The sequence below is a fragment of the Oxyura jamaicensis genome, chromosome 8 (genome assembly GCF_011077185.1).
Source record: "Oxyura jamaicensis isolate SHBP4307 breed ruddy duck chromosome 8, BPBGC_Ojam_1.0, whole genome shotgun sequence".
Taxonomy (NCBI): Eukaryota; Metazoa; Chordata; class Aves; order Anseriformes; family Anatidae; genus Oxyura; species Oxyura jamaicensis.
The window spans coordinates 20,908,889-20,932,841 of NC_048900.1; the positions used below are offsets into that span (position 1 = coordinate 20,908,889).

Here is a 23,953-nt window from a genome sequence, read left to right on the forward strand (position 1 = left end):
ATGTGACTGCTGTGTGCTTAATGTGTAGCAAAAGATGAGAATCTGTGCTAAATATACATGACCCAACGTCACTTTCAAGGCTCTGCCAGTCAGGAAATGCAGACCATATGTAATATGGTTGATGTAGGACACCTTGCCAGGTTAGAGGGTGGAAGGCTGCACCTCTGTGCTTTGGCCTTGAAGGTTATCTGCCAAATATATCCCCCCAAAAAGGGACTTTTCTCCTTGGCAAGGTCCTTTGTTTTAGGGAGAGGCTGTATAGCCTGTGGAAACAGCCTGGGTGGTGTTGAAGTCACTCTGGACTGGTTTGTTTGTTTTAGTTGTTTATTTTTTTTAAGGGAAAAAAATAGAAAAAAAAAAAAGGAATTGAAATGTTACTACTCTTGGTAGGGCAAATTTTAAGATAGCAGCTGAGATGGTTTTCTGATTTATAACAATTGTTTCACAACAAGCAAATTGTCTAGAATAGCGGAGAACAACAGTGATTTTTTATATATAATAAGAGTGAGAGAGATGCATCTTCATGGTTGGCTGTCCCTTGCTCTCGGTTGCCCTGCAGGAAGGCTGTGTCACCAGTTCTGCAGCAGACCACAGGTTGTGCTTTTGAGGCCTCAGGGTCCCCTCCGAGGCCACCCCCTGTCCTTTTGCTGGGTAGGGCAGCCAGCAGCCTTACTGGCTAGCGCATGCCCGTTTTGTCCACTGGTAGTTCTCTCTCTGGCTGTCTGTACCCGTGTTCTCGTGGACCTCTTCAAACGTGACTCAGGGGAGCATTGCCTTAGAAAGCTTCACACACCCTAGCTCAGCCCAGGTCTCTGCATGAGCCTGCTGCTGTCTTCTGGTATACTGAAGGAGACTTGAGTGTGTGTAAATCTTTGCTAGCATGGCTTCCCCACCGTGTGAGACCCTCCTTGTGATTCAGCGGATAGGATTATCCAGAAATCTCTATTTGCTCAGCAAGTGACTTTTTCAGCAGTATTAGCTGTGAAAGGAAAGTCCCTTTCTTTGAAACGTTTTTAAAAAAATAAAGTTTCTTAATGGAGGGATGTGTCTGAGCTAGTTATCTTTCAGCTCCCTGTCAAATAAGATAGAGCCCATTTCTTAAAACACAAAACCCTCAATTTTTTTTGCTGTCTTCCACTTCAGAACTGTTGTTCCCATAAATTCTATAGAGTAATGCAGTTCTGAGCAAAGAGCAAGCAGGAAAAAATGTAAACCAAGAAGGTGAATTTTTTTTCCTTTGCTCCTGCTTGAGGCTTATGAGTAAATAGAAACGATGATACCAGTAATTTCCACTCCTAGTGTCATGGGAGCTTGGTTATGAAGCGAGGAGCAAGAATTCATTTAGAGGGCAAGGACTGAGCGTGCTCCGGGGATCTGGCCCTGAGCACAGAGGCCAGGGGGAGAGAGGCTGCAGTCGTTTGGACGAGGAGTTATCAAATGACAAATACACAAGTCTGGAGTTGTTACTCCGTGCGATGTAGTAAGCAGAGGTGGTTGTGGAGGGCACCCAGCCCCCTGACATCCCTCCCTGCTGTCACCCAGGACTTGCTCAGTAGGTTCTCTCGCTTTGTTTTCGGAATATGAACAATCTTTTTGTTGAAAGTCTGAAAAAGAACAAATACATATGTATATATATATATATATATATATATATATTTATCTCTGCCTGGTCCTAACTTCATTATGGAAATGACAGGATTTCACTACAAAAGACATTTCAGATCTCTGTATTTATTTGTAGTTTGTTTGAACAACTGATGTTAAACTTAAGACTTGGCACGAAGGTAATCATCTGTAGAGACTTTGGTCATGTTTTTTTTAAGAAGAGGGAAACAAGAGAATGACTTGGTAACTGATTAAATATTGTATTTTCAGTACACCATTATTTTTTCTGGTTGTATTTCCAAGGCTACCCCAAGAGTGCAAACTTTCAAAACAGGTTTAAAAAAAAAGACTGCCCACACCATTACATGGCTCTGTCCCTAGTGGTTACTGCTGCCCTTCGAGGTGACCGTACTGTTGTGTCCCACAGCAGTTAGAGATGGTGACGGGAGGGCAGATGGGGAGGTCATCTAGTCCACCAAACGTGTTTTCCATGGAATCCAAGAATCTTCTGGATTATCTGTCGTATTTTTGTTAGCTTTCACTGAGAGAAAACTTGGGAGTTGCTGTAAAAGTTACCAATAGGTTTAAAAATATGTATGCCCATGCCCAACTATTATCCTGGGGCCAGAACTCAGGATTTTAGGTTTGCTTAATTAGTACTTCCATTTAAAACTTGAGGGCATACAAACATTTCAAATTGCTTTGTAGAAATTCCCTTTCTCAGACTGTGAGAGAATTTGGTTTATATACAGGCATACTTTTGTGACCAGTCTCGGTGGATTTAGATGGTTTCCAGAAATCAGTGTTGCTCAATTAAACGTGTAGGGGGAAAAAGATTCATTACAACAATGTAAATTCAAGTTGAACAAGGCAGCAGGTTTTTTTAGATTTTTACTGCCTGTGAATGTTCAGTTTCCTTTTGTTCTGGTTTTTAATAGTATTGATTTTCTTAAATGTACGAAAGTAAAGTGAGTCCTTAGTGTACAAAGTGGGGAGTTGGTGTTATGTGAGAGATATAATTGCACTGTATCCTTCAAGGACAAAAGTTTTGGATTCTGCTGCACTTGTCATTTGAAAAATTCAGACTATTTTACTAAGATCACAGAGTAAATAACAAAAAAAATAAAAAGAACAAATGAACTGCAGAAATGCAATACAAGACATCAGCTCAGCACACTGCATAGCAAAACAGTCAATCACACTGCAATCACCAGCTGCCTGAACAGTAAATTAACATTTCACTGGGATAGATGAGAGGTGAATAAACACAGATATATGTAAATATAAACTAAGTAGAAATAGACATGATTATAGATGAGTAAATACGTGAAATCAGCGTCAGTTAAGCAAGCACACTTAATAATTGCTTGCTGTTAATGTCAGGACAATGTGCCAAAGACTGCAGATGGTGGCCATTATGTTTTTAAAAGGCTTTTTCTGGGTTTTGAGCTATTTTCTTTGCTCATTCCTCGAGGCTTCCTTCACCAAGCATGGGCCCAATTCAGTTCACCTCTGTAAATGTCTGTGGTCAGGTCAGCTCTGTGATCTTCTTCCAGCAGCTTGCTGAGGACAGACAGTGTGTCCCCACATCTATGTGGATGGTGCTAACCCCAGTGCATTCCCAGTCTGTAAAGGCCTTTTGGAAATAAAGCCGAGCAAGCTGCAGAAACAGAGGCCCAAGTCTTGCAGCTTAGAGTCTCAGCTGTCACCTCTGGCTGGGGCTGGCATGTCCCCTGGTGTCTGTGGCCCGTGTCAGCGGTTGGAGGGCTCCCTAGCACACAGTCTGCGTCGAGCCTCTCGGCCTTGTAAAACGTAGTAGTTGGAGCAGGTCGCTTGGTTGAGCTGCCACAAGTGTTGAGTCGCCCCCCGCTACCCTGCTGGGGACACGGGGGTCCTGTGTAAGCAGCTGCTGTGTGCTAAACCAGAAGGTGAAGATAAAGATAGGCTTAAGGAAGTCGCACAGTTTTAGCAAAATCTTAAAATATTGCTGTATAAGGGCAAAGTTGCACTAAACAGCTTTAGGCGATGGCTGGCTGCTCCTGAGGGAGGGGACCCATCTTCTGATGCCTTCCTTATGCTTGTCTGATCCTGCCCCAGATCCCTGCATTACCCAGCCTGCTTAAAAAATGGCAAAAAAATAAAAATAAAAAAAATCTGCCAGGTCAGGGGCTCCATCTGCTCCAGAGAGGCTCTGGTGACCCTGAAGCTGCATGTAGGATTGGGTTGCTGGGGGTTGGAGGCCAGGAAGGGTGGTGAATAGTACAAGGGGTAGGCAGAGCAAGGACACTTTTCACTAGCTGCAAGGTCAGCACAGCTGTTACAAGCAATGATCATTTTAATCTCCTACACATTAGGAAAATACTAAACATCACTTCCTCTTGGGGTTGCTGAATCCATATCCCTCTTGGATCATGGAATCTCCACTCTCAGTTCATCAAAAGCTTAATGTTAAAACCACCTTGGTTTACAGATGTTCCCAAGCTTCCCTACAAAAAAAAAAAAAAAAAAACTGAGAAAGAAAAAAAAAAACACCTTCATGGACGTGTCAAGAACATGAAGGTGAAGAACTGCAGCCAGCTCCACTGAGGATGGTAGTTGAAGGGGTCTCTCCTCCTCTCGCTAGCTGCAGGCTTTTCCTCCTTTTTGTCTCTGCGCTGTTTCTAGGCCAGGCTCATCTCTAAAGTGATTAATCAGAACTGTATGCTGCGTTCAAAATGTGGCCTCATGGTGACCTGTGTGCACAGTGACATCATGGGTGGACTCCATTAACTCCCGGCATGGGGTTAAATGTTTTAGTGCTGCATAGGGATAAGAGATCATCACATGCTTCTTACTTGGGCAAAGCAGTGTTTCAAAACTGCCCTAGGGTCAAATGTTGCCAACATTTCTTGTACAGTGGGTACACAAGAAAGATGAAAAACTTTCAACCTAGATACCTAATTTTATTGATCCATAAGACACAACTGTATTTTCATGAAACTTTTTATTGATTATTAAAATGTTACATGATTTTTTTTTTTCATTTCTGCTGAGTCTTTCAGGCCTGAAAGTCACTTTGATTTCCTTGCTGACTTTCAGTTTTAGTGATTAGTTTCTTACCAAGCATAGGCCAGCCTGTGCAGGTTTCCAGATACTTAGCCTGTAGAATTTTTATGTCAACCCACATCTAAAATGAACTTAAAGCTTCTTAGCTGTGCACATAAAACTGTATCTGTTAATTTTGACAAATGTCTTAACAGCTTTCGGGAAAACTAATGTCAACGTATGGTACCTTTTGTAGGTTTGGTGTGTCAGCTGTTCTGTAATTTCCAGTGCTATGACCACGTTATAAACCTGCAAAAATCCATTTATTAAAAAAATAAGCCGTAAAAATGGTTTCAAATTGTCATATACCTGAATGAATGCCCAAGGGGCCGGGGGGAGCCCTCTATTGCCCTCATTTACAGACAAACCAGATGGACTTTATTCATTTCAGGAAAAAGGGTACTCAAGCAGAAACTGTGCTTGTCATGTTGCAGTCTGTACTGAATTTGTGTGGCCGAGGCCATTCAACCTGGATTTGTAGTGGGAGCACCAATTATCTTTTAATTTAGATTTACATGACACATTCCTTGCTTATCTGATGTTCTGTCCTCATGGGGGTGATCTGGTTGTTTTTCCAGGCAAGCCAACGTTTATGAAAGCTCCTGAAGATCAGATTGGGATTTCTGGAGGAGTGGCCTCTTTTGTGTGTCAGGCAACAGGAGAACCCAAGCCTCGTATCACATGGATGAAGAAGGGGAAGAAAGTCAGTTCTCAGCGGTTTGAGGTAATAAAAATAAATAAAATTGGAAAACAGTCTAATTCCTGCAGGTCTTAGGTACACAGTACTCATCATTGCAGCTCGGGTATTTCTGCATCACAGCAATACAGAGTCTAGGGCTTTAAAGTTAAGTTTCTTCCCTGCAGCAATGCAATCTGTAGAGTTGGTGTTATTTGTGAGCATGATGCTGGCTGCACACACGGGAGATCCTTCTTTAGATGAGAGGCAGGCCAGCACTGAATGGGATGGCAGATAAAAGTTGCATCTAGCAGTAGTTTTCTGTTTTCATTGTGAAAGTTGATATGGCACCTCCTTAGCCTGGTTTCCCTAGTGAAATTAAAAAGTGGGATGTCAAAATCCTGCTGGAAGGCTTTCTAAGCAAAGGCTGCTGTCACCCCTCCCACAAATGCACTTGAAAAGAGAATGGTGAAGCCATCTGACAGGGTAATTTGAATTCCCAGAATTGTAGAATGCCCCAAGTTGGAAGGGACCCACAAGGATCATCAAGCCCAGTTCCCAGCTCCACACAGGACCACCCAAAAAAACAAACCGTATGTCTGAGAGAGTTGTCCAAATGCTTCTTGAATTCCAGCAGGCCCAGTTGCATGACCACTGCACTGGGGATCCTGTCCCAGTGCCCAACCACCCTCTGGGTGCAGAACCTTTCCCTAACCCCCAGCCTGACCCTCCCCTGTCCCAGCTCCATGCCGTTCCCTCGGGTCCTGTCGCTGTCCCCAGAGAGCAGAGCTCAGCGCCTGCCCCTCCGCTCCCCTCGTGAGGGAGCTGCAGGCCGCCATGAGGCCTCCCCTCGGCCTGCTCTGCTCAGGGCTGAACAAACCAAGAGACCTCAACTGCTCCTCATACGTGTTTCCCTCTAGACCCTTCACCACCTTTGCAGCCCTCCTTTGGACTCTAAAAGTTCTGTGTCCTTACACTGTGGTGCCCCAGACTGCACAGTGCACTTGAGGGGAGGCCTCACCAGCACAGGGTAGAGCAGGACAGGCACTTCCCTCGGCCGGCTAGCAGACCGAGAGACTGGAAGAAGGAAGAACAGGTATCAGAAGTATTTTTATAAAAGGCATCTAATCGGGTTCGTATCTTAAATACCAATTATATTATCACTGACTTTCTCCACCGTTTTCTCCACTTTCCTTTTTTTTCCTCTCGAGTTGGGTTCTTCTGTCTAAAACTGCCCTTGGAAATGTGGCCCTGCCCACCTCTGCTGTCTTTCCTCTAATCCTCGTCTTTGTTGCTTTTTGCTTTTCTGACTAGAGCACAGATGACTTCATTGCCCAGAGTAGATTGATTCAAGTCACCAATTTTTTAATCACGATTTTGTATGTGACCAGGAAACCTTTATTAAAGTAATCAATTGCAAACTTTTTTATATAAAGGTTTGTTTTGTTGTATAGTAACTGTTTAAACGTTTGATTTGTAAGTTAATATAAACTTTGTAGTGGATTTGGTGACTGTTGTGGCTTACCAGAAGGATACACATTATTACATGCATTTACATGAGCAATTTCCTACCTTTATTCACTTCATCTTTGATACATAGTTAAAGCATTTTTAATGTGTTAGGAGATAGTGAATAACGTCTGTTTTTTTTTGCCAGGTAACTGTTAATTTTACCTCATTCCTAAGCTAGTCTTTATTAAGAAGAAAACGGGAATTCAGTTAAAATGATAAAAAATAAATTCAAATCTGATATACACATGCTGAGTAGAGGTATCCATAGTTAGCAAATTGAACAGCGGTTCTGGTCGTGGTATCTGTCAGGTCTCTAGTAGTTGTAGCTCCCTTCCTCTCACGCATAGCGTTTATTCAAGGGATATTAAGGGAAAAAAGGATTTTTCTGCTCTTTCACCTCATAGCTTTTCAATCCTTATCACTGAACTGAATTAGTCTCTGTATCTGACTGTTGCTTTGAAATCTGGCAGTAGCTCTATCCTGTGGAAGGATTATAGTAAGTGTAGCATTTTGTTACATTCTGTATTTAATTTAAAATCCAATTTAAAAAAAAAGTAAATTTAAAAAATGTATTGCTGCAGTGTTCACCTTCCAATGTCCTGCCTGCTGCTACTTGACCCCAAATTAGGGTTTATTTGCAAGCTGTTTCTATTATTTCAAGCAAAACAATTATTCTTTCCAGTGTGAGGAACAACAGATTTTCAGTGGTCTTGGTTACCTTTTTATTTCTTCCAATTTTTCCTGTTGCCGCAAAGTCTTGGGGTGCACACTGTTTTCTTATTCCTGTTTTCACTCCTTTGGTCTTGGTGCTGTAGTAGCACACCTAAGTAGGGCTCTTGAAATCAGGTACAAGTTTTGCACGGAGGTGATGCAGGTCCCAGGCTGACGCATGTCTGGAGCAGTGTACAGCTTAGTCTCTCCATCTGGCCCTGAGTTCCCTAGTGACAGGAGGGGTCTTGGGCCGTTCCCTCGTGTTGTCACCATCTGTGGTTCAGTTAATATTTCCCAGTTTAATAGTGCTCAGTAATAGGAGAAGGACGAGTTTGGCATTAACAGTGGCCCAAGGCTGTGCCTTCACTGACTTGCCATTAAGGAATAACTTAGTGATCCAGCAGTAAACTAACAAATACTTTTCTTCCCTGTAGAAGTTCGAGTAATGTATGTTACAGCTTAGCAGGATGGAATGGCAATGATTTATTAAGGACTTTATTTATTATGCTGGGGAAGGAGCCGTAATTATAGCATTGATGATCATGCCAGAATTGCAAAGTACCTGATGCTGAAGGACATTGAAAACAGTCACTTTCTGCTGAAGTTAGCATGCACTGTAGGTGCTCAAGGTGTTGCTCTCGTTTTGTTACTATTTTCCTGGTGATCCCACAGGAGTATATCATTCTGCTCTTCCATCAAGGTGAAAGTTGGCACTAAATTGTGATCAGTGTGATTAGTAAAACCATTAGTGCAAATATGGCTCAGATGTTTTAAATGATCAGATACACTTCTTTATTACCAGGTTGATAATTTTTCAACTTTAATTGATCCATAAAGAACCTCATTGGATCTTCATTTGTTCTAGCCTTCTCAGAGGGCAGATATGTTCATGACTCTAAGATATTTGATTTCTGGACTTGGAACACTTGCTTAGTTGCATGGTATTTTCTAGTTTACAGATCTTTCTGAATTGTTTTTAACCCCTGGATTGTTTTGACCGTATTTTTGTTGCACTAGATAGCACTTAAGAACTGCTTTCTTTTCGTTGTTGAAGGTTATTGAGTTTGATGATGGGTCAGGATCAGTTCTGCGGATACAGCCCCTGCGTGTTCATCGAGACGAAGCCATCTATGAGTGCACAGCCACCAATAGTGTTGGGGAGATAAACACGAGTGCCAAATTAACAGTGTTAGAAGGTAAGTAGAAGGTTTTTTTTTTCATGTCCTTAGGTGGCTGGAAACATGGCTTTGACTTTGGTAGCTACATGTAGTAGTGGTCTTAAGTGACATGGTGATATTCTAGCTCAGTTTGGAAAAGCTGTGTTGTTCCTGTACCATTTGCTGTAATTTCTCTTAGTGATAGAAGCTGTTATTTTTCAGACAATCATGAGCAGAAAGGATGGCAGATTCTGAACTTTCTTTAAAGTGTATTAGTTGAATTGTCTGATTGAGGTATGTTATTTCTAGCTTGGAGGCCTAGCTAAAGAGACATTTGTATACTTTTCTCATCTGCCTGCCTTGATGTAATACCCATCTTCAGGGTATCTGAGAATTGTATCTGACAATCAGAAACTTAATCTATGTTGCTGTACCTTCTGGATTAAATCAGCACAGTTCTTTTTGAATGGATTTTCAGGCTCCTCTTCAGATTTTGAGCTTGATGTGGAATTTAGCTGGGTTTACTTCTCACTGTAGTCACAACTTGTTAGTCTTTTTCTCTTCTCTTCTGCTTGCTATGTTGTTTCTTCTAAACTGAATGTTTTGTGGAAGAACTGTGTGTTAGATATAAAAGGCTTGTGATCAGTTGTTTTTTTGTGTTTTTTTTTTTTTTTTTTTTTTATATTAGATTCTCAGAATTATTCTCTGCTTTTAAGGCAATGGGGATTTTTTCAGCCCATCAATGTCTTGAAGTATTTGTTAGTATATAGGATTTTGTAAGTGCATTGGATTGTAGCAAACTTAGGACATTTGGCTGAATGGACTTTTAAATTTGCATTTACTAAGACAAGCAAGAAAAGGCTTAAGCAAGTTGCTTGCTGTTTATGGATTCATGAAGAAACTTCTCAGTAATGAAAACTGGACTGGAAAGTGTATGATTTGGAATCATCAAATTCAGATGAACTTTTTCTGTTCAGTCTGGCCATGAAGGCAGAGGAGACTGGTTATCCCAATCGTGAGGGTGCCAGCCATGCACAAGTGAAGCGTTTTTCCCTTGCTCTGCTACAGATATGTTACCATTGTCCCTTGTTCTCCCTTCCCATTTATAACATAGAGGTAATCATATTTTCCTTTCTGCCCTGTGACAAAGAATACATCAAACAACTGTAATGTGCTCAGACACTCTGGTGATGGGAATCATAGAAATCATTCAATACTTGATGTGATTGTGTACCTTGTTCCTGGAGGTGGGGCACCTTAAAGGATCAGCTTGCTCTTCAGTAGTAGTATTAAGAGATGGGTAACAGGTGCCATAGACTTTAAAATTGTTGAGTGAAAAAAGCAGATCTCTTTTGTTACTTCTTGCCTTTGCAGCCACGCATGTGAGTACATAAAGCTCGGTGGAGCTCTTTCTGCATTTTTCTTGCAGATCTGCATTTAAATGATTCTTACAACTGGATTTTTGTGATGCTTGATACTCAGCTAAATGAATGTTCCGTACACATTCCTGTTTCCTTTGGTTGCAGTTGCCTTTATGTATCTTAGATATGTATGCACATGCACACACGCTAATAATTTATTTGCTCTGTGTTAAATGTTCAAAGGCCCACAGAGACATGCATTGCATAAAGGAGCACAACAGCATTTCTCAGCTCTGTAGAGCTCCTGCTGGGTTCCTGATGAGGTAAAACTTTCAGGCCACCACATAAAGAGGGAATGGTAGCAAACATCAGGGACAGGAAAAGACATGCTTGCACTGTTTAAGAGCCACAGAAGCAAAAGTCACTACCAGTCAGGCACAGAGCCTGCTTTTCTGTTTGAAAACCCCCTTTAATCAGGGGTAATGCTGGTTTAACACAATCCTGTAAGGTCAAAAACCATCCACAGGCTGGGGGCTGTGTTTTCCTCTCAAGCCTAAGAGTATCGACCCCTTGCCAAGTACTATCATAATGGGTAAAATTAAGAAGTATTTGCTGTGTAGCAGTTTGTATGTGCTCATGCACAGAGAGTTGTGAGCTTGCTTACAGAGGAGGAAGAGGAACCTCTCACGTTGGCTTAACCTGATGAAGCAGATAAGCACTGTTATGATGTATCTGCATTAAGAAAGCACATTTTATATCTTTCCTTTCTGAGATTTTCTGAAGACAAAAATGTATTTTTTTTTTCCGGTTGTGCTGTCTCATTGTTCTGTGTCGTCTGCCTTAAATTACACTGCTGCATTTTGGGAGTGTGAAATTTTTTTGATTATTCTTTTACATATAGGTTTGCAGGGTGGGTATCACGAGTCAGTGTCCTGGTTGTGGTTATGTTCAAACAGCCTCAGTGGTCTCTAAAAAACTAACATGAAGTGCCCCACCTCTCTGTTCTGCCACTGCTTTCCTAACACAAATTTCATAGAGCTATTTGGAAATGACACATTTCACATGGAGCAATTGATACCCTCAAGGCTGTCAACTAGGATTGGATTTTCCCTCTGCTTCTGGGGTTAAAATAATTTCTGTAATTGCTCTCAGGTGGCATTTTGAATGATGCAGACATTCTGCACTTCCTTTCAAGAATTTGACTAATGCAGTGGTCCCTGATGCATGACAAAGCTCTATCACAGACGTCCTCATGGTTACATGCTGCTAAATACACAGTACATATTGATTTTTACATTAAAAATCCTTTATAACAATAAGTTTAATGCTTCTTCACAATTTGCTTTTTAGAACACAGACCTTACCATTAAATCCTGAAGTCACAGTCAGGGTTTAGCAGGCTCTTATTAGATGTCTTTGTAGCTAACTAAAGCTTTGCTTTATTTAGATTTCCATGATGTTTTACAGATCAGAGGCAGATAATCCTTTCTAATTGCTAACTTATTCCATTCTGAATATCAAGAGAGAAGCCTGAGTCCAGTCTCCTGGAGGAACTGGGAATCCTCACAGATGTGAATCTTTTAACAGTTCGGTTCCCTACTGCCCTTTCATTCTCAGCTCCCATGTCTCTTATTTTTCGCTTCTAAGCGCAAATCCTGTTGTGACCAAACTACGTATATACTTGGTGTAACTGGAAATTATTTCTCCTGTTGATAGCAGGAGAAATAGACGTGCATATACCTTCTCTTCTCATTCCTCCTGGGTAGCTGATAAGCTGAATTATGTATGAGTCATATTGAACATTTCTATCTTTTTTTCCAATTATGACCTAAAGCAGCACAGAAGTACATTCCTGCCTGCCTGGCAGAAGAGGAAACCAGTGCAAGGAGGGGAGGGCTAGAATCAATAAGCTGACACACATTCCCACGAAGAGCCTCGGGGATGGTTAGTGGCTCTAACAAATTAATAAATATATCTTTCAGTTTTAACGTTGAGAATTACCAAGCATTTTAAATACGGAGATGATATGAAATATGAGAAGGAAGGATGCCAGTGAGGAGGAACGTGGCAGCAGGATGCCAACAGGACTGTCAACGTAGTGTCCTTCCACGGAACTCCTGCGTTCGGCATTGCAGCAGTGCTAGCAGAGGTGATGCTAACTGTTTGTCTCCGGTTGCCTGTAGACCAGAGCATGCCTTCTCTCTATGGTTTCCAGCAGTCTCCACCCAGCAGGGAGACAAGGAAAAGCAGTGCAAAAAAAGTCTTCAGGGGTCTTCAGGAGGCAGGGAGGGGAATATTGATTCTTTGGGAAAGAAAGGAGGCTCAAATACAAGCCGTTTTGCCAGTCCCTTCTCTCGCAGAGCTTTCCAACTTGGACATTTGGTTACAAATTTTGATTTCCAGAACTGGAACACTATTTAATTGTAACTGGATCTTCAGAGCACCATGAGCAGTGTTGGTTGTTGTTTTTTTTCCAACTCTGCTGTAACCCAGAGCATACCGTCACATCCAAGTGACACTGAGTATATTCAGAGTGTCATTTCCCTTTGTTTCTAAGTAGGTTAAATGAAAATGAAACGATCATCTCCAGTTGCCATTTCCAGCACAGATCTGTGCAGGTCCCTGATGCCCCTTTCCCACACTCCTCAATCATACGGCATGGAGCTGTCTGCCTGGAGAGCACGGCCAGGCTCCGGAGGAGAGCAGCTCCTGGTAGAGGACAGGCAGAAGAGCTGGGGAAGAGTTGCTCACACGCCAGGTTCCAGTCTCAAGGTAACCTGGCAAATTAAGTTTTATTGGCCAGCCTCATGCTGTTGGAAGTCGACGAAGTTTTGGTGCGTGTCTGTGGAGCCCTGGAAAGTGTAGCAGGTGTCCCAGGGTGGGAAACACCTCCACCTCACCGTGAGTTGCCGATTACTGAACCATGTCATGAGTTTAATTTCTTTCACCATCTGCCAGCTGCATTCCAGTTCCTGGAGTTGAAATGCCGTAAATGATAAACATTTGACTGTTACAAATGATTTCTGCAGAGCTAGATATTGCAGGGCCTGAAACAATATGCTCTTCTTGTAAACACACTTCCTAAACTGATTTTGTCATTTCGATGGTAAACAGAAGTTAGCTGTGTTTAATCCTTGTTTACGTTTGGTTAGTTACAAAAGGATCAGTAGGATCACTGGGCTTTGACTCATGTTTGTCTTCATTGCTTTTGCATCTTTTTGCCAAGAAGAATTTTTAGCAATGTGTTATAGAATTGAAGCAATTACGGAAGGGAAATTGAATCCACTGGGTGTACTCATTCTGATTGTGTAAATGAATTGAGATTCCCCCTACCCTCCTGCTCCTGAGATTGGCAGTACTCTCCTCACGTGTCCAGTCAGGAGAGGACATCTCTTTCCTCTACATGCCTTGTGGTCATTGACTGTTGTGACTGATTTGGTCTCTCCGTGGGAGGGCCGCTCTGACAGCGGAGATCTTACCCCTGTTCTTTGCTCTCCACCCAAGGAATCCGAATAGTACTTCCCATCTGTATGAGGTGGACAGTTCAAGGACCTCTGTAACTATTGCTTTTCCAAGAGCTGCAGTGCAGTGAGCCTCCACGTGCTTCGCTGCTTAGGGAAATGTCCTGAAATACAGTGATGTGCAAACAAACAAAGAAACCTGGGAGCGTTTGCTTTGTGCTGCATGGTGGCATGTCTCGTACTTGTTAAAAAGGGAAACATTAAGCCAATTACTACTCCTGGTGGCACAATTGAGAAGTTTAGGTTGTCACCTCAAGGAGTATAAATCCCAGCTCACATGGACTTAAGCTATTAAGGTATAAGCAGTGTTCACAAGGAAAGAGAGTATTAGGCTGCTCAACAGCAGGTTGCCTAGCAGTCCCTCTGGTAAGTCAATTTGGGAGCCCTGTCATCCTGGTAAGAAGCCTAACCATTTCTCAGGTGCTGCACAGTGGCTAAAAGAATCCTGCAAATTGCAGGGTCCCCCAGAGCACACAGAAGGTTGAGCAGAATTAGCTACCTGTTAAAATCAGACCAAGAAAATGTATGGACTGTTATGTCCCATGCCACTAGAATGTCTGAAGATGGTTTAGCTGTTTAATCTTTGATATCTAAAGAGCACTTATCATCTCAATCCAATTTTATCTATTTATTTTAAAGATTGGATTCAATGAGAACGGTACCGTCACTCTCATAGCTTACCTTTCGTAATATTTAACAAGAGAGTCTGTCTTGGCTGTGAATGAGAGACAAGTAATTCTCAGCTGGAGAAAAAGTTTTAAGTGTTGTTGGTCTCTCCTACAAACAGGAGTCAGCAAATCTTTAGAACTTATCAGACCCAAATGCCCTAATTTCCATTTCTTATTTCTCTTTAAATGATTAACTAATGGCACATAACCATATAATGTGTCCATGATAGCAAGTTCCATCAGAACACTGCCATGCTCTAAGGTTAATATCCAGGTTCATTCCACAAGTTTATGAAGCAAGTAATACAACCTTTGAAAAGTTTTATATGAAATATCACATAGTTAATGCCAAGCTGAACCCTTTGGAATTGTGCACTCATAAAATGCTGTGTCTGAAAAGGTACTGACCTCTTAATCTTGAGAACGTTTGTCTTTTACAGCAAGTGGCTGTTTCTGCATATTGCCTCTCAAATGAGATCCTGTGAGATTACATCTGTAGCAGGAGGGGATGCTGTCATGTTCTTATCAGCAAGCTCATGGCGTCAGTGATATTGCAACACCCAAAACAACACCTGTGATTCAGGAAGGACTTCCCAGATAGAAACAAGTGAACTTGAGTGGCAAACAAACCAGAAGGAAGTGTACTCTACAGAATTCAACAAAAGTTCAAATGCAGGGTGTGCTTTGCAACTGCTAGGTATCTTGAAATACTAAGTGTGCAGTTGTGTTCTGTAAAAAAAAAGGCTTCATGTTGGCTTTTTTAATCGTTTTTTATTTGTTTTGTTTTGAAGAGAATCTTTGGTTACCTCTGTGAAACAAGTTTAATTAAGAGCACATAAAGTTATTGCTCTGTGCCTTGGGCAAAGGTGCTGCTTATATTCTGTACCAAGGAGCATCAGGATTTCTGCTAGGTTAGGGTGTGGAGTCCTTCTAGTTTCAGCTCCCTCCATTCTGTTATGAACGTTCTCTTCTAGAACTCTGTACTCTTCATAAACTGCTGATGTTGATATCATCTTCAGGAAGTGAAGACTGAAGGCCAAGAGACATAATTTGGAAGAATAAAAGAATGAATCCTTCAATTAGTTTTAAATATTTTGCTTTCCAGTTCCATTGGTTGTGATCCCATTCATGTGTTACGGGAAAGATGAGGTATACTTAATGAAAGCAATATCAGTAATAATTCTATATTCCTTCACATCATTTCTAAAGGCAGCAGTCAAGGCCTTTTCAGCCCCTCTCGCTGTGGGATGTTTCTTCTAGGCCTATTTGCATGTTTCTTTACTTCCAAACACATTAATCTGTCTTATGCAAAACCCTTTTGGATATTGTAATCCAGTGGAATTATTATCCCATGCTGCTGATGTTCTGTTTATTGTAACATGTAGTAGTACAATATTTTCAGTATATTGGCATGTTTAGTGGCTCAGGTTAAATTCGGCGACTGCTTTCTTGAGCCAGCCAGTAAGGCATTTCACGTGCCATCATGTTCACTCATCAGCTTGTGTTGACCAAACCCTTTAATGCTTCTGATGTGCCCAGCTCTCGAGGGGGAAAAATACCACCTAAGAACTTGTCACCAGTAACAGTTGTCTCCTTCCTGCTTTCTCCGTTTCTCAAAACCCTCACAAAGATGCTCAGAAACGCAGATGCTCATTCAGGGTATTGTGGCAACCTCCTACTGACTTCTGTCTGTTAGGAAAATTGATAATTGAGCCCTGGGGATTCTTTTCTCTCTTCTTCTGGGCTCAGGGTCTGGAGCCAGGTTGCTTCTCGCTCTGTGCTATCCTACAGCTTCCTTGGAGATTGTTATGGAAAGTGTGTCAGGCTGTTCCACTGCTGCTCTGCTGTCAAAATGTTCAGCCTATTCCAATAGGTAAATGAGGCACAAACAGACCAGTTTAACTCTGGCAGAGATGCGCGCACGGAGGCAGATTCCTGTTGGGGAGGAGGTGCTGTGGGTTGCCATGTCCCAGCTGACACCGGGGATGGCCAGACGACTGCTTCTGCGTCTCTGTTCCAGTCTGAAACCAGACAGGTTAGATGAAATTGTCTGTGGTTTAAACTAATCTGTTTTGACTTGCCATTGGAACAGATCATCAGTCCCAGCTGGGAGGCTGCAACCACCAGTGCTGCCTTCGATTTCGCTGCTGAAAGGCTGGCGCTCCATCTGCCCCGACCCCATGGCCACAGCAGTGTCTGAAAGCTTACACGGGGCTGGGATTTTAAGGGGCTGGGAGGCAGTAAACCAGGACAGAAACCTTGGCTAATAGGAGTGATAGTCTAAAAAGGCCAAGAGAGCAGAGCAGCAAAGAGAAGGCTACCCAGGAGCCTGTTATGTGTCCCGTAAGCTTTTTGGCATAGGTGCTACAGAGGCGGAAAAGGTGTAACACAATGCGGATGTAACAAATCGTAAATCTTGAAGTAAATACATTTGTTAGAAAAATGAGGATGTTTAGGTTAAGATATGTTCTAGCTCATGTGCTAACCTGTACCAGAAAGTAGCCAGGCAAGCCTCTTGTTGCACTGAAATCCCCACTGCACTTTCATAGACCATCCACCGATCTTCATTTCTGGTCCTATTCTGTACCTGTTCCAGTTTGATTTGGGGGATTTTTTCAACATACCCAACTAAAGATGGGCACACAAAGTACCTTGCAGGTGTCTTTCCAAAAGCACAGGTGGCTCCATGGATTTTTGGGATAAACCATCAGATGTATGCTAGGACCGTAGGTGTTTTTGTCATGTAGTTGATTACTGGCTAGCCTACCTTCTCCGTGTTTCTTTAATCCACCTGCATTTGTCTTGTCTCTTCTTGTTTCCTAGCAATGTGCACCAAGCACATAGCAAAAAATCACAATATTTCTTAAGTTTGTTCCTATTATTCCTGTCACTTAAGGTGATTTGGCTCTTCTTGCTTGATTTTTTTGCCTGTCTTCTTTATTTACAACATCTCCCCAGCGCTGTCGATACAATACCTGCCTTCCGTGCAGAGATCGTTGATGCATCTAGTCGTTTCAAAACTGATATTTAAGGAACTTGTTGGTAGAGACCATTGTTGTATTACCAATAAAAAATAATAGTGAACAAGAGAGCAGAGTTGATTAGGTGTCAGTGAGCCCTGTTTTGGCTCTCCAAATGTCTGCCTGGTAATAACTAGGCTGACGATGGGCCCAGTGACTCCCGGTTAATGAACTGAGTTTGGAGGACTGGCAGCCAGGAGAAAATACTTGTTAATGAGTTGTCACTCCATGGATCTAGAAGTCTTTCAGAGAAGAAGAAAAAATAAAAACACACAATTATAAATAAATCACTTTATTTTAAAACTCTCCTTAATTGATGTGTATTTAATTCAATCGGAAGAAACAAAAAGTTAATTCCTTCAGAAAATTTCAGTAACTGTAGCTTTAAAACTTGTCAAAGTAAAAATAATCACATTTCTCATCAGATTTTACATCTACCAGTGCCCATCAGAAGCTAAAATAATAGATCTTTATCATCAGATGTTTCAAAAGACCTTTCTTATTGCTGGATCTCTTTCAAGATGCCTCGTTCTGAGACCGTCTGTGGAGAACTATGGCAACCTGTTATTGACAGATGTGCTCTCTGTAGCTTGTATGTCAGCCCTGCTGCTATCCCCTGCTGACTAATAAAGTTAGTTGCTGGTATATATTTGTAGAGTCTTTGAAATCTGTTAGGTTGTGGAATAGTGTTCTGAGAGAGTTAGTACTTCATTGTTTGAACTATTGGAAATTAATGGGAAGCACTGCTTGATGATTTGGTTCCAAGGAAGAAGGGAAAGACAAGAGCAAGATGTCCTTAAAAGCCTTTCTGAGTCCTACTTTGGCAAAATTACCTTCTGTGTATGCTTGTAACAGAGACTCTGCTCCAAGCTTGGTGACCTGTTGTTTACTGGTGTTCCATGACTTACACAGGCACTTGCGAAGACGTAGCACCAGAGTGATCTGGAACTTCTGCAGAAGTGGGAGAATATATCCACTTAACAGAACCGGAGAGTTCTTAAATGGAAAATGGAGCATGGAGAGAACAGAATGTGATAACCATGACTGTAGGGAATGCAGTGCTCACCGTTCCAAAAGCATAAATCTCTGTATGTACGGGCGTTCCTATACAGTCACCCTGGGCTTAGTTCTGTGCCTTCTCTTCTTCCTCTCACTAAAATTCACAGCAACAATTAAATCATTCTTGGATAAATCGCTATTTTATAAAGTGAATGCCAGGAAAACCGGGGACTGGAATCTCAACTCATGCTAATAAATCTGTAGCCACAGCTGTGGAGACGTGAGGCTCTCCATGGAAGGAGTAGTATACTTCAGGTGTCACTTACTGTACCTGTGGAGGAGAACATTTCACAAGTACTTTAACATCTTTTCCTGCAGAAAAAGGAAAATCTCAGAATTACTATTGATGGGCCACATTTTGGTCTTGGTCTGAGAAGCTGACTGTACAAAACAAAGCTGGCTTTGCATTAAAGACCTTTATTATCGATTATCCTGACAGCTGGCTTCTGTGTGTCGTGCTTAGTCACAGTCTCACATCTACCTGTCCGTAGCATCTCTTGTTGATCATGTGTTTTTTTAATACAGTTTAGTCAGGAAGGCTCTACATTTGCGATGCCTATTAAAATGCAGTGCCTGGATAATGAGCAAAAGGAGTAATTGGTCCTAATCTGGAATGCAAGGAAGTAATTACGATGACCCTTCATTATTAATTTGTCATTTGAACTACTAGTGACTAAAATATTTTAGGTATGAAGATGATCTAAAGTATATGCGTTCCACTTGCTGTCTTAGAAGCCTGGAGAATCTTTATGAAAGTATTAATCCTGTAGTGCTAAAACAACACCTTCCCCATAGAGTTTCCTAAGTGCTGTTTACTCTTGTGGGTATTTCATTTGGATAGTGACTCTTCCTGGCCTTCTCACCTGCTCAAATTCTTTCTGCTCAGAGCTCCAGAATAGCTCTTTAAAATCCTTTATCCGAAGGAAAACCAGTGGGTGTGAGGTATAATAAGATCTGTCTTTCCAGGATCATCGAGCTCCTTGATGAGGCAGGTTGGATGATGCCATGGGAAAACACTGCAGTGAAGTCATTCATCTGCCTTGCTAATCCTGTGCTTTGTTGTTTCAATCCTTTTATCGCAAGGGTCCTGCCTGGATGAAATCTTTCCAAATTCCTGGTGTATGAGTTGAGTGGTGAAGTCCAAATACCCATCAGAGCGATAATCATATCCAGTTATAATGTTCACTGTTGTGCTGTTATCCAAGATAGGACTGGGGGAAATTTCCCTATGGCAAGAATGCTTTCTGCACGTGATGCAGAGTGCTTCAAACAACGCTAGATGCACAAAGAACTAAGGTGTACAACACAACTATAAGATTGTGACCTTTTAGCCTCTGAGACCACTGGAAATAAACTGCAAACACCAGCCTGATGAAGACCTTAACACCCCACAATCTTGCTTCTGGTACTACAGCTCCATAGTGGTGTTTTGTTTACAGGCAAGGCAATATGAATTAATTTTTCTGTGTCTCTTTGATTTGACAATGCCACAGTTGGTCCCAGTCTGGAAAAAGTCCTTAGAGAGAAAAGAGAAAACATAAAAATACTGATGAAAAATGCATGAACCGAACACAGGGTGGTGTTAGCAAAAGCTTTTGCAGAAGATGGTAATGAATTGGGGAATGCATGGTCCAACATTACAGGATATCCAGTATAAAGAAGGGCAGACACAGGAGGTCAGGAGGAGGAACAGGATGCGTCTGCAAGGGTAAGGGAGTAACTCTAAGTCCTGCCTGCATCTACTTCACTTTGAGTCCCGGCAGCAAAGAGCAGAGTGTGCCAGCAGTGCTGCGGCTGCAGGCAGCACCTTCCAGACGGAGCACCATGCCTGGCGTGTGGAAGGCAAGGCAGGCAGAGCAGAGAGCTCGTGGTCCTGTGGAGCCTGTCTGGAAGGAAGACAAGACCCCTGGCAAGTACCAATAAGCAGAAAGCCTGCATATGGTGGAGGTCAAAATGGGTCACTTGGGAGAGGGAACTGATCAGCAGGGAGTGCTAGTGCTTGCATGGGCCATGCGCTGTAAGAAGATTGGGTGTTGCTTCTGCTTTCTGAAGAGAGGCTTTTTTTTGGTAAGAACATTACTGATTGACATGAGACCTAGCTTGGGGGGAAACTCTGTGTGTTTTTACAAATAAATGGTTTGGGCGCTTCATTTTGGTATGAGGTTGTTCCTTCAAAAAAAGTCACATTACAGAGAACCTTAGCTGAAGCTTTGCCTGCAGGAATAATGTGGCCTCATGGAAAAAATAGGGTTGTTTTGCCTAGAGGTGGGAGGCTTAATGAGAGTCCACCTGATTGGCATGTAGCACACGTCCTAATATAACTTCTGCCTGACATATGCTTGTGGTCCCGAGGAAGACGTTGCTGATCAGATGAATAGTATCTAGACTTCAAACTAGCAAAATAAATAAAATCTTTATCTTTTTCAGTAGGATTTCAAAGTGTGTGTGTGTTTGGGGGGGGTATTTGAATTCGAAGGATTCATGCTTTTACTAATTAGACACTAAAAATGGTAGAAGTGTTTAAAAAACAATAATAAAGCCTTAGCTCTTGCCCTGGGCATGAATTTACTAGCTTGAGTTTGTTGTTCTATTCGGTTCATTGATCTTGTCACAATTGATGATTCATTAAGTTGTGACTACTGTAGAAATTACAATGCACAGATGTGGCTGTGCTGCACATCTGTGTGTTCCCAATGTGCTAATGATCTAAAAACGCACTTTCTGTCTGGCCATCCACTGTGCTTCGAGTGCCAGCTGACATTTTGTATTATTGAGCCATTTGTTGTGGTTGGCAGAGAGAAAGAGTTTTTGGTTCTCCTTGTGCTTTTTTGTTGCTTTTATCCATATTTCAAATAGCTGGATTTGACTGTCCCAGCAACCTTGGCCTTGCAGAATGGCAGTCGTGACTGTAAGTTTTTCTGCAGGCTGCCACCTTTTTCAATGTCGTGTGCCTTCTCCTGGTCTTTGGTTATAGTAGATGGGATTATTTTCTGCACTAAGTCACAAGGAATAAACATGTCAGATTCAAAGGCAGGATTTGCAGGTTTCCCGACTTTCTCAAGGTTCTGATTTTTTAATTTTTCAAGTTAGACTGAGATGTCATTGACTTAGTTTCTAGCTTACTGCTAACAACTCAGTCAGTCCAAAGCTGCTTATCCTGGCAGATCCCAGGAGACCTCAGAAATTTCCAGCATATTGACCTACGGGCTGATGGGCACCAGCAATTCAATAGTGTGTGGGAACACTGTAAAACAACCGAATTGTTAGACTTATTTCTGTCTTCTTCCCCTAACTCAGACTGCTGTTCAGAGTGGTCCTCATTAGAGACTTGTGTTTGATCAAAGCATGACTTTGAGGGGCTGTCTGATGCAGAATGACTTTGCATTGATGTGCTGAGCTGTGCCTGCTGCTATATCATGGTAAGGTTATGCCTGTGTTGTGTAGTTAACAGATTGCCTTGTGACTATGTTCTAACACCACTTTCTAGTGCAGACAAAACCCGTAAGACTCCTCTTGCTACAGGCCTTCCAGGGAGTGCCCAGGGAGAGCGGACTGCACCCGTTCAAGCACGTAGCAGCCAGCATACCTGGCTGCATATCCATTTCCAATTGATGTTGTTGTAGGCTCTGGGATAAGAGGTCCGTGACTCTCCTCTCTTACCCAAACTGTCTTTCTTTAGGCCATGTAAGTCTTTCTGAAAGCCAGATTAATGGATGTCCCTAAGAAAAATACACTGTCTTGGTTAAAAAAAAAAAAAAAAAAAAAAAAAGTGCAAAGCAACAGTGAGTCCAGAACTAAATTTGATCAGTTTGCTCAAAAACTGTTTAATTCCACACTCAAAACTGCCTAATCTCAATTTTAATCCAAGCCATTTGGTCTTGAGTCTCAGAAAGGGCCATTTTTTCTGCCCTGTCTCTGAGATCCCTTTTCCACCTGAGTGTCTGTAAATTCTCAAGAAGCTCAACACTTTGAGCTCTGTAAGCCCCTGTTATACGTGCAGCCAGTTTTCTAGCTCTTGGCTTGCTTTTTTGTAGCTCATCTTGGAATTCTCCATGCTATTTCTATGCTCCTCCAGAAATGTATGCATTGCAATTCACACTGTATGTTAGCAGCTTCAGAAACAGCCACAACGACTTAAACCAAAGGTCAGTCTGTCTGTGGCCTGTGGCTTTTCCAGGAGCCAGTGCAGGATGCCAGCGAAGTGTGTGAGGCCAGAGCATGCTTATAATAACACGTCCCCAAACACGCTTCTCTGGTCTCTGCTGATGTGCACCAGGGGGATATTTGAGCCAGAGATGGTGGTTTTACCCAAACTATTGAAAGAAGAATCTTGTTATTTTTTGAACTTTAACTTTTTTTAGCATGCAAAACATCCCAAAGCAAGGCACTTCCCAGCTTAGCTATGGGTTCTGTGAGAAAAGACCTGGTAACTGCTAGTATAATTGAATGCCCTTTAGGCTTTGTATTAGAAGGGACAGCGAAGAGTTCTTCCATCTGCAGCTTCATGATTCACTCTGGATTTAATAGCTCCTTGTTGCACCCACCCTTGTATCTTCCACACTAAACAGCTATGGTCTATTTAACACGTTTGACATGCATCCCGATCCAGCAGAAGCAGGGATGGGGAACAACAGAGAGTTGCTTTACCATTTCTGTCACAGTATTGCATGAATTCCTTTAACAACCAAGAATGCACCTGGAAAGCTCCCGAACATCTGTTTGTCCAGGTGAGTGAACAGGTCAGACTAGGTGAGAGGAAGCTTCAGGAGTTTTGTGATGTGCTCTGAGTAAGAACTGGCCTTAGTGACACAAAAGTTTTGTTTTGTTGTTGTTTTGTTTTTCCCCAGTTCTTTGGAATTGGAAAAAATATAAGAAGGATAATCTGTTAATGTTGCCTTTTTAACTCCGCACAGTTTGTATCAGTAGCCAGTCTTCCTTATTTTGAATCCCTCTGACATCTTTAGTGCTCATGAAGCAGGTCTGTCATGGGGTGTGCTCTGCAGCTTGAGTCGGTAGCTCTGATGGGGGGAAAAAGCTCTCAGGTCTTTTTGCACAGCTGTGAAAGGATGCATCCAGCTCTTCCTCATGTAGGTTTTGGCAGAAGAGGCACGCAAGTCCTTCATCTCCAGACTTGACATGGGACTTTTTGCCCAGCAAAGGGAAATCTCAAAAGCTGCTGAGCACCAACGCAGTGTTTTACTGCCTGTAGTGGCTCCTTGCTAAAACTCAGCCCTAAATCAGTAGATTTGCCCAAATGTTCATCCTCTCCAGCTCAAAATTCCGAGGTATTTGATGCAACTGAAGGATGGTAAAAGTAAAAAGATGGACAGTAACGCATCAAGACTTGGTTCAATCCAAATTCCCATTTTTTCTTAGAACATTTAGTCTTAACACAAGTGAGATGTTACTTGTCAGTTATACAGCTCATAAGCAATGCTGGAGTAAATTGAGAAGTGAGCGGAGCTGAGCCAGACAGAGCTGGCACTTTTGATCTTTCATTGCTCTTTTATATACAGAAAGGCAAGAGACCTCAGGGGTGTGCCATCTAGTCCTGCACTGCCATATAGTTCCTTCGTCGG

General features: G+C 42.1%; 1 protein-coding gene and 1 long non-coding RNA gene across 21 annotated transcripts in view; both read left to right on the forward strand.

The window, feature by feature from the left end:
* Nucleotides 1-23,953, forward strand: part of PTPRF (protein tyrosine phosphatase receptor type F) — a 280,990-nt gene that overhangs the window by 88,793 nt on the left and 168,244 nt on the right. For all 20 annotated transcript variants that reach the window (XM_035333708.1, XM_035333715.1, XM_035333710.1 and 17 more), the window contains exons 4-5: nt 5,268-5,413; nt 8,643-8,784. In XM_035333708.1, coding sequence (XP_035189599.1) covers nt 5,268-5,413; nt 8,643-8,784 — 288 coding nt within the window. The remainder of the gene's footprint in view (nt 1-5,267; nt 5,414-8,642; nt 8,785-23,953) is intronic.
* LOC118171012 lies at nt 17,321-22,138 on the forward strand. The gene is made up of 2 exons (XR_004752998.1): nt 17,321-21,944; nt 22,011-22,138. It is a non-coding gene; the product is annotated as an uncharacterized LOC118171012 (long non-coding RNA).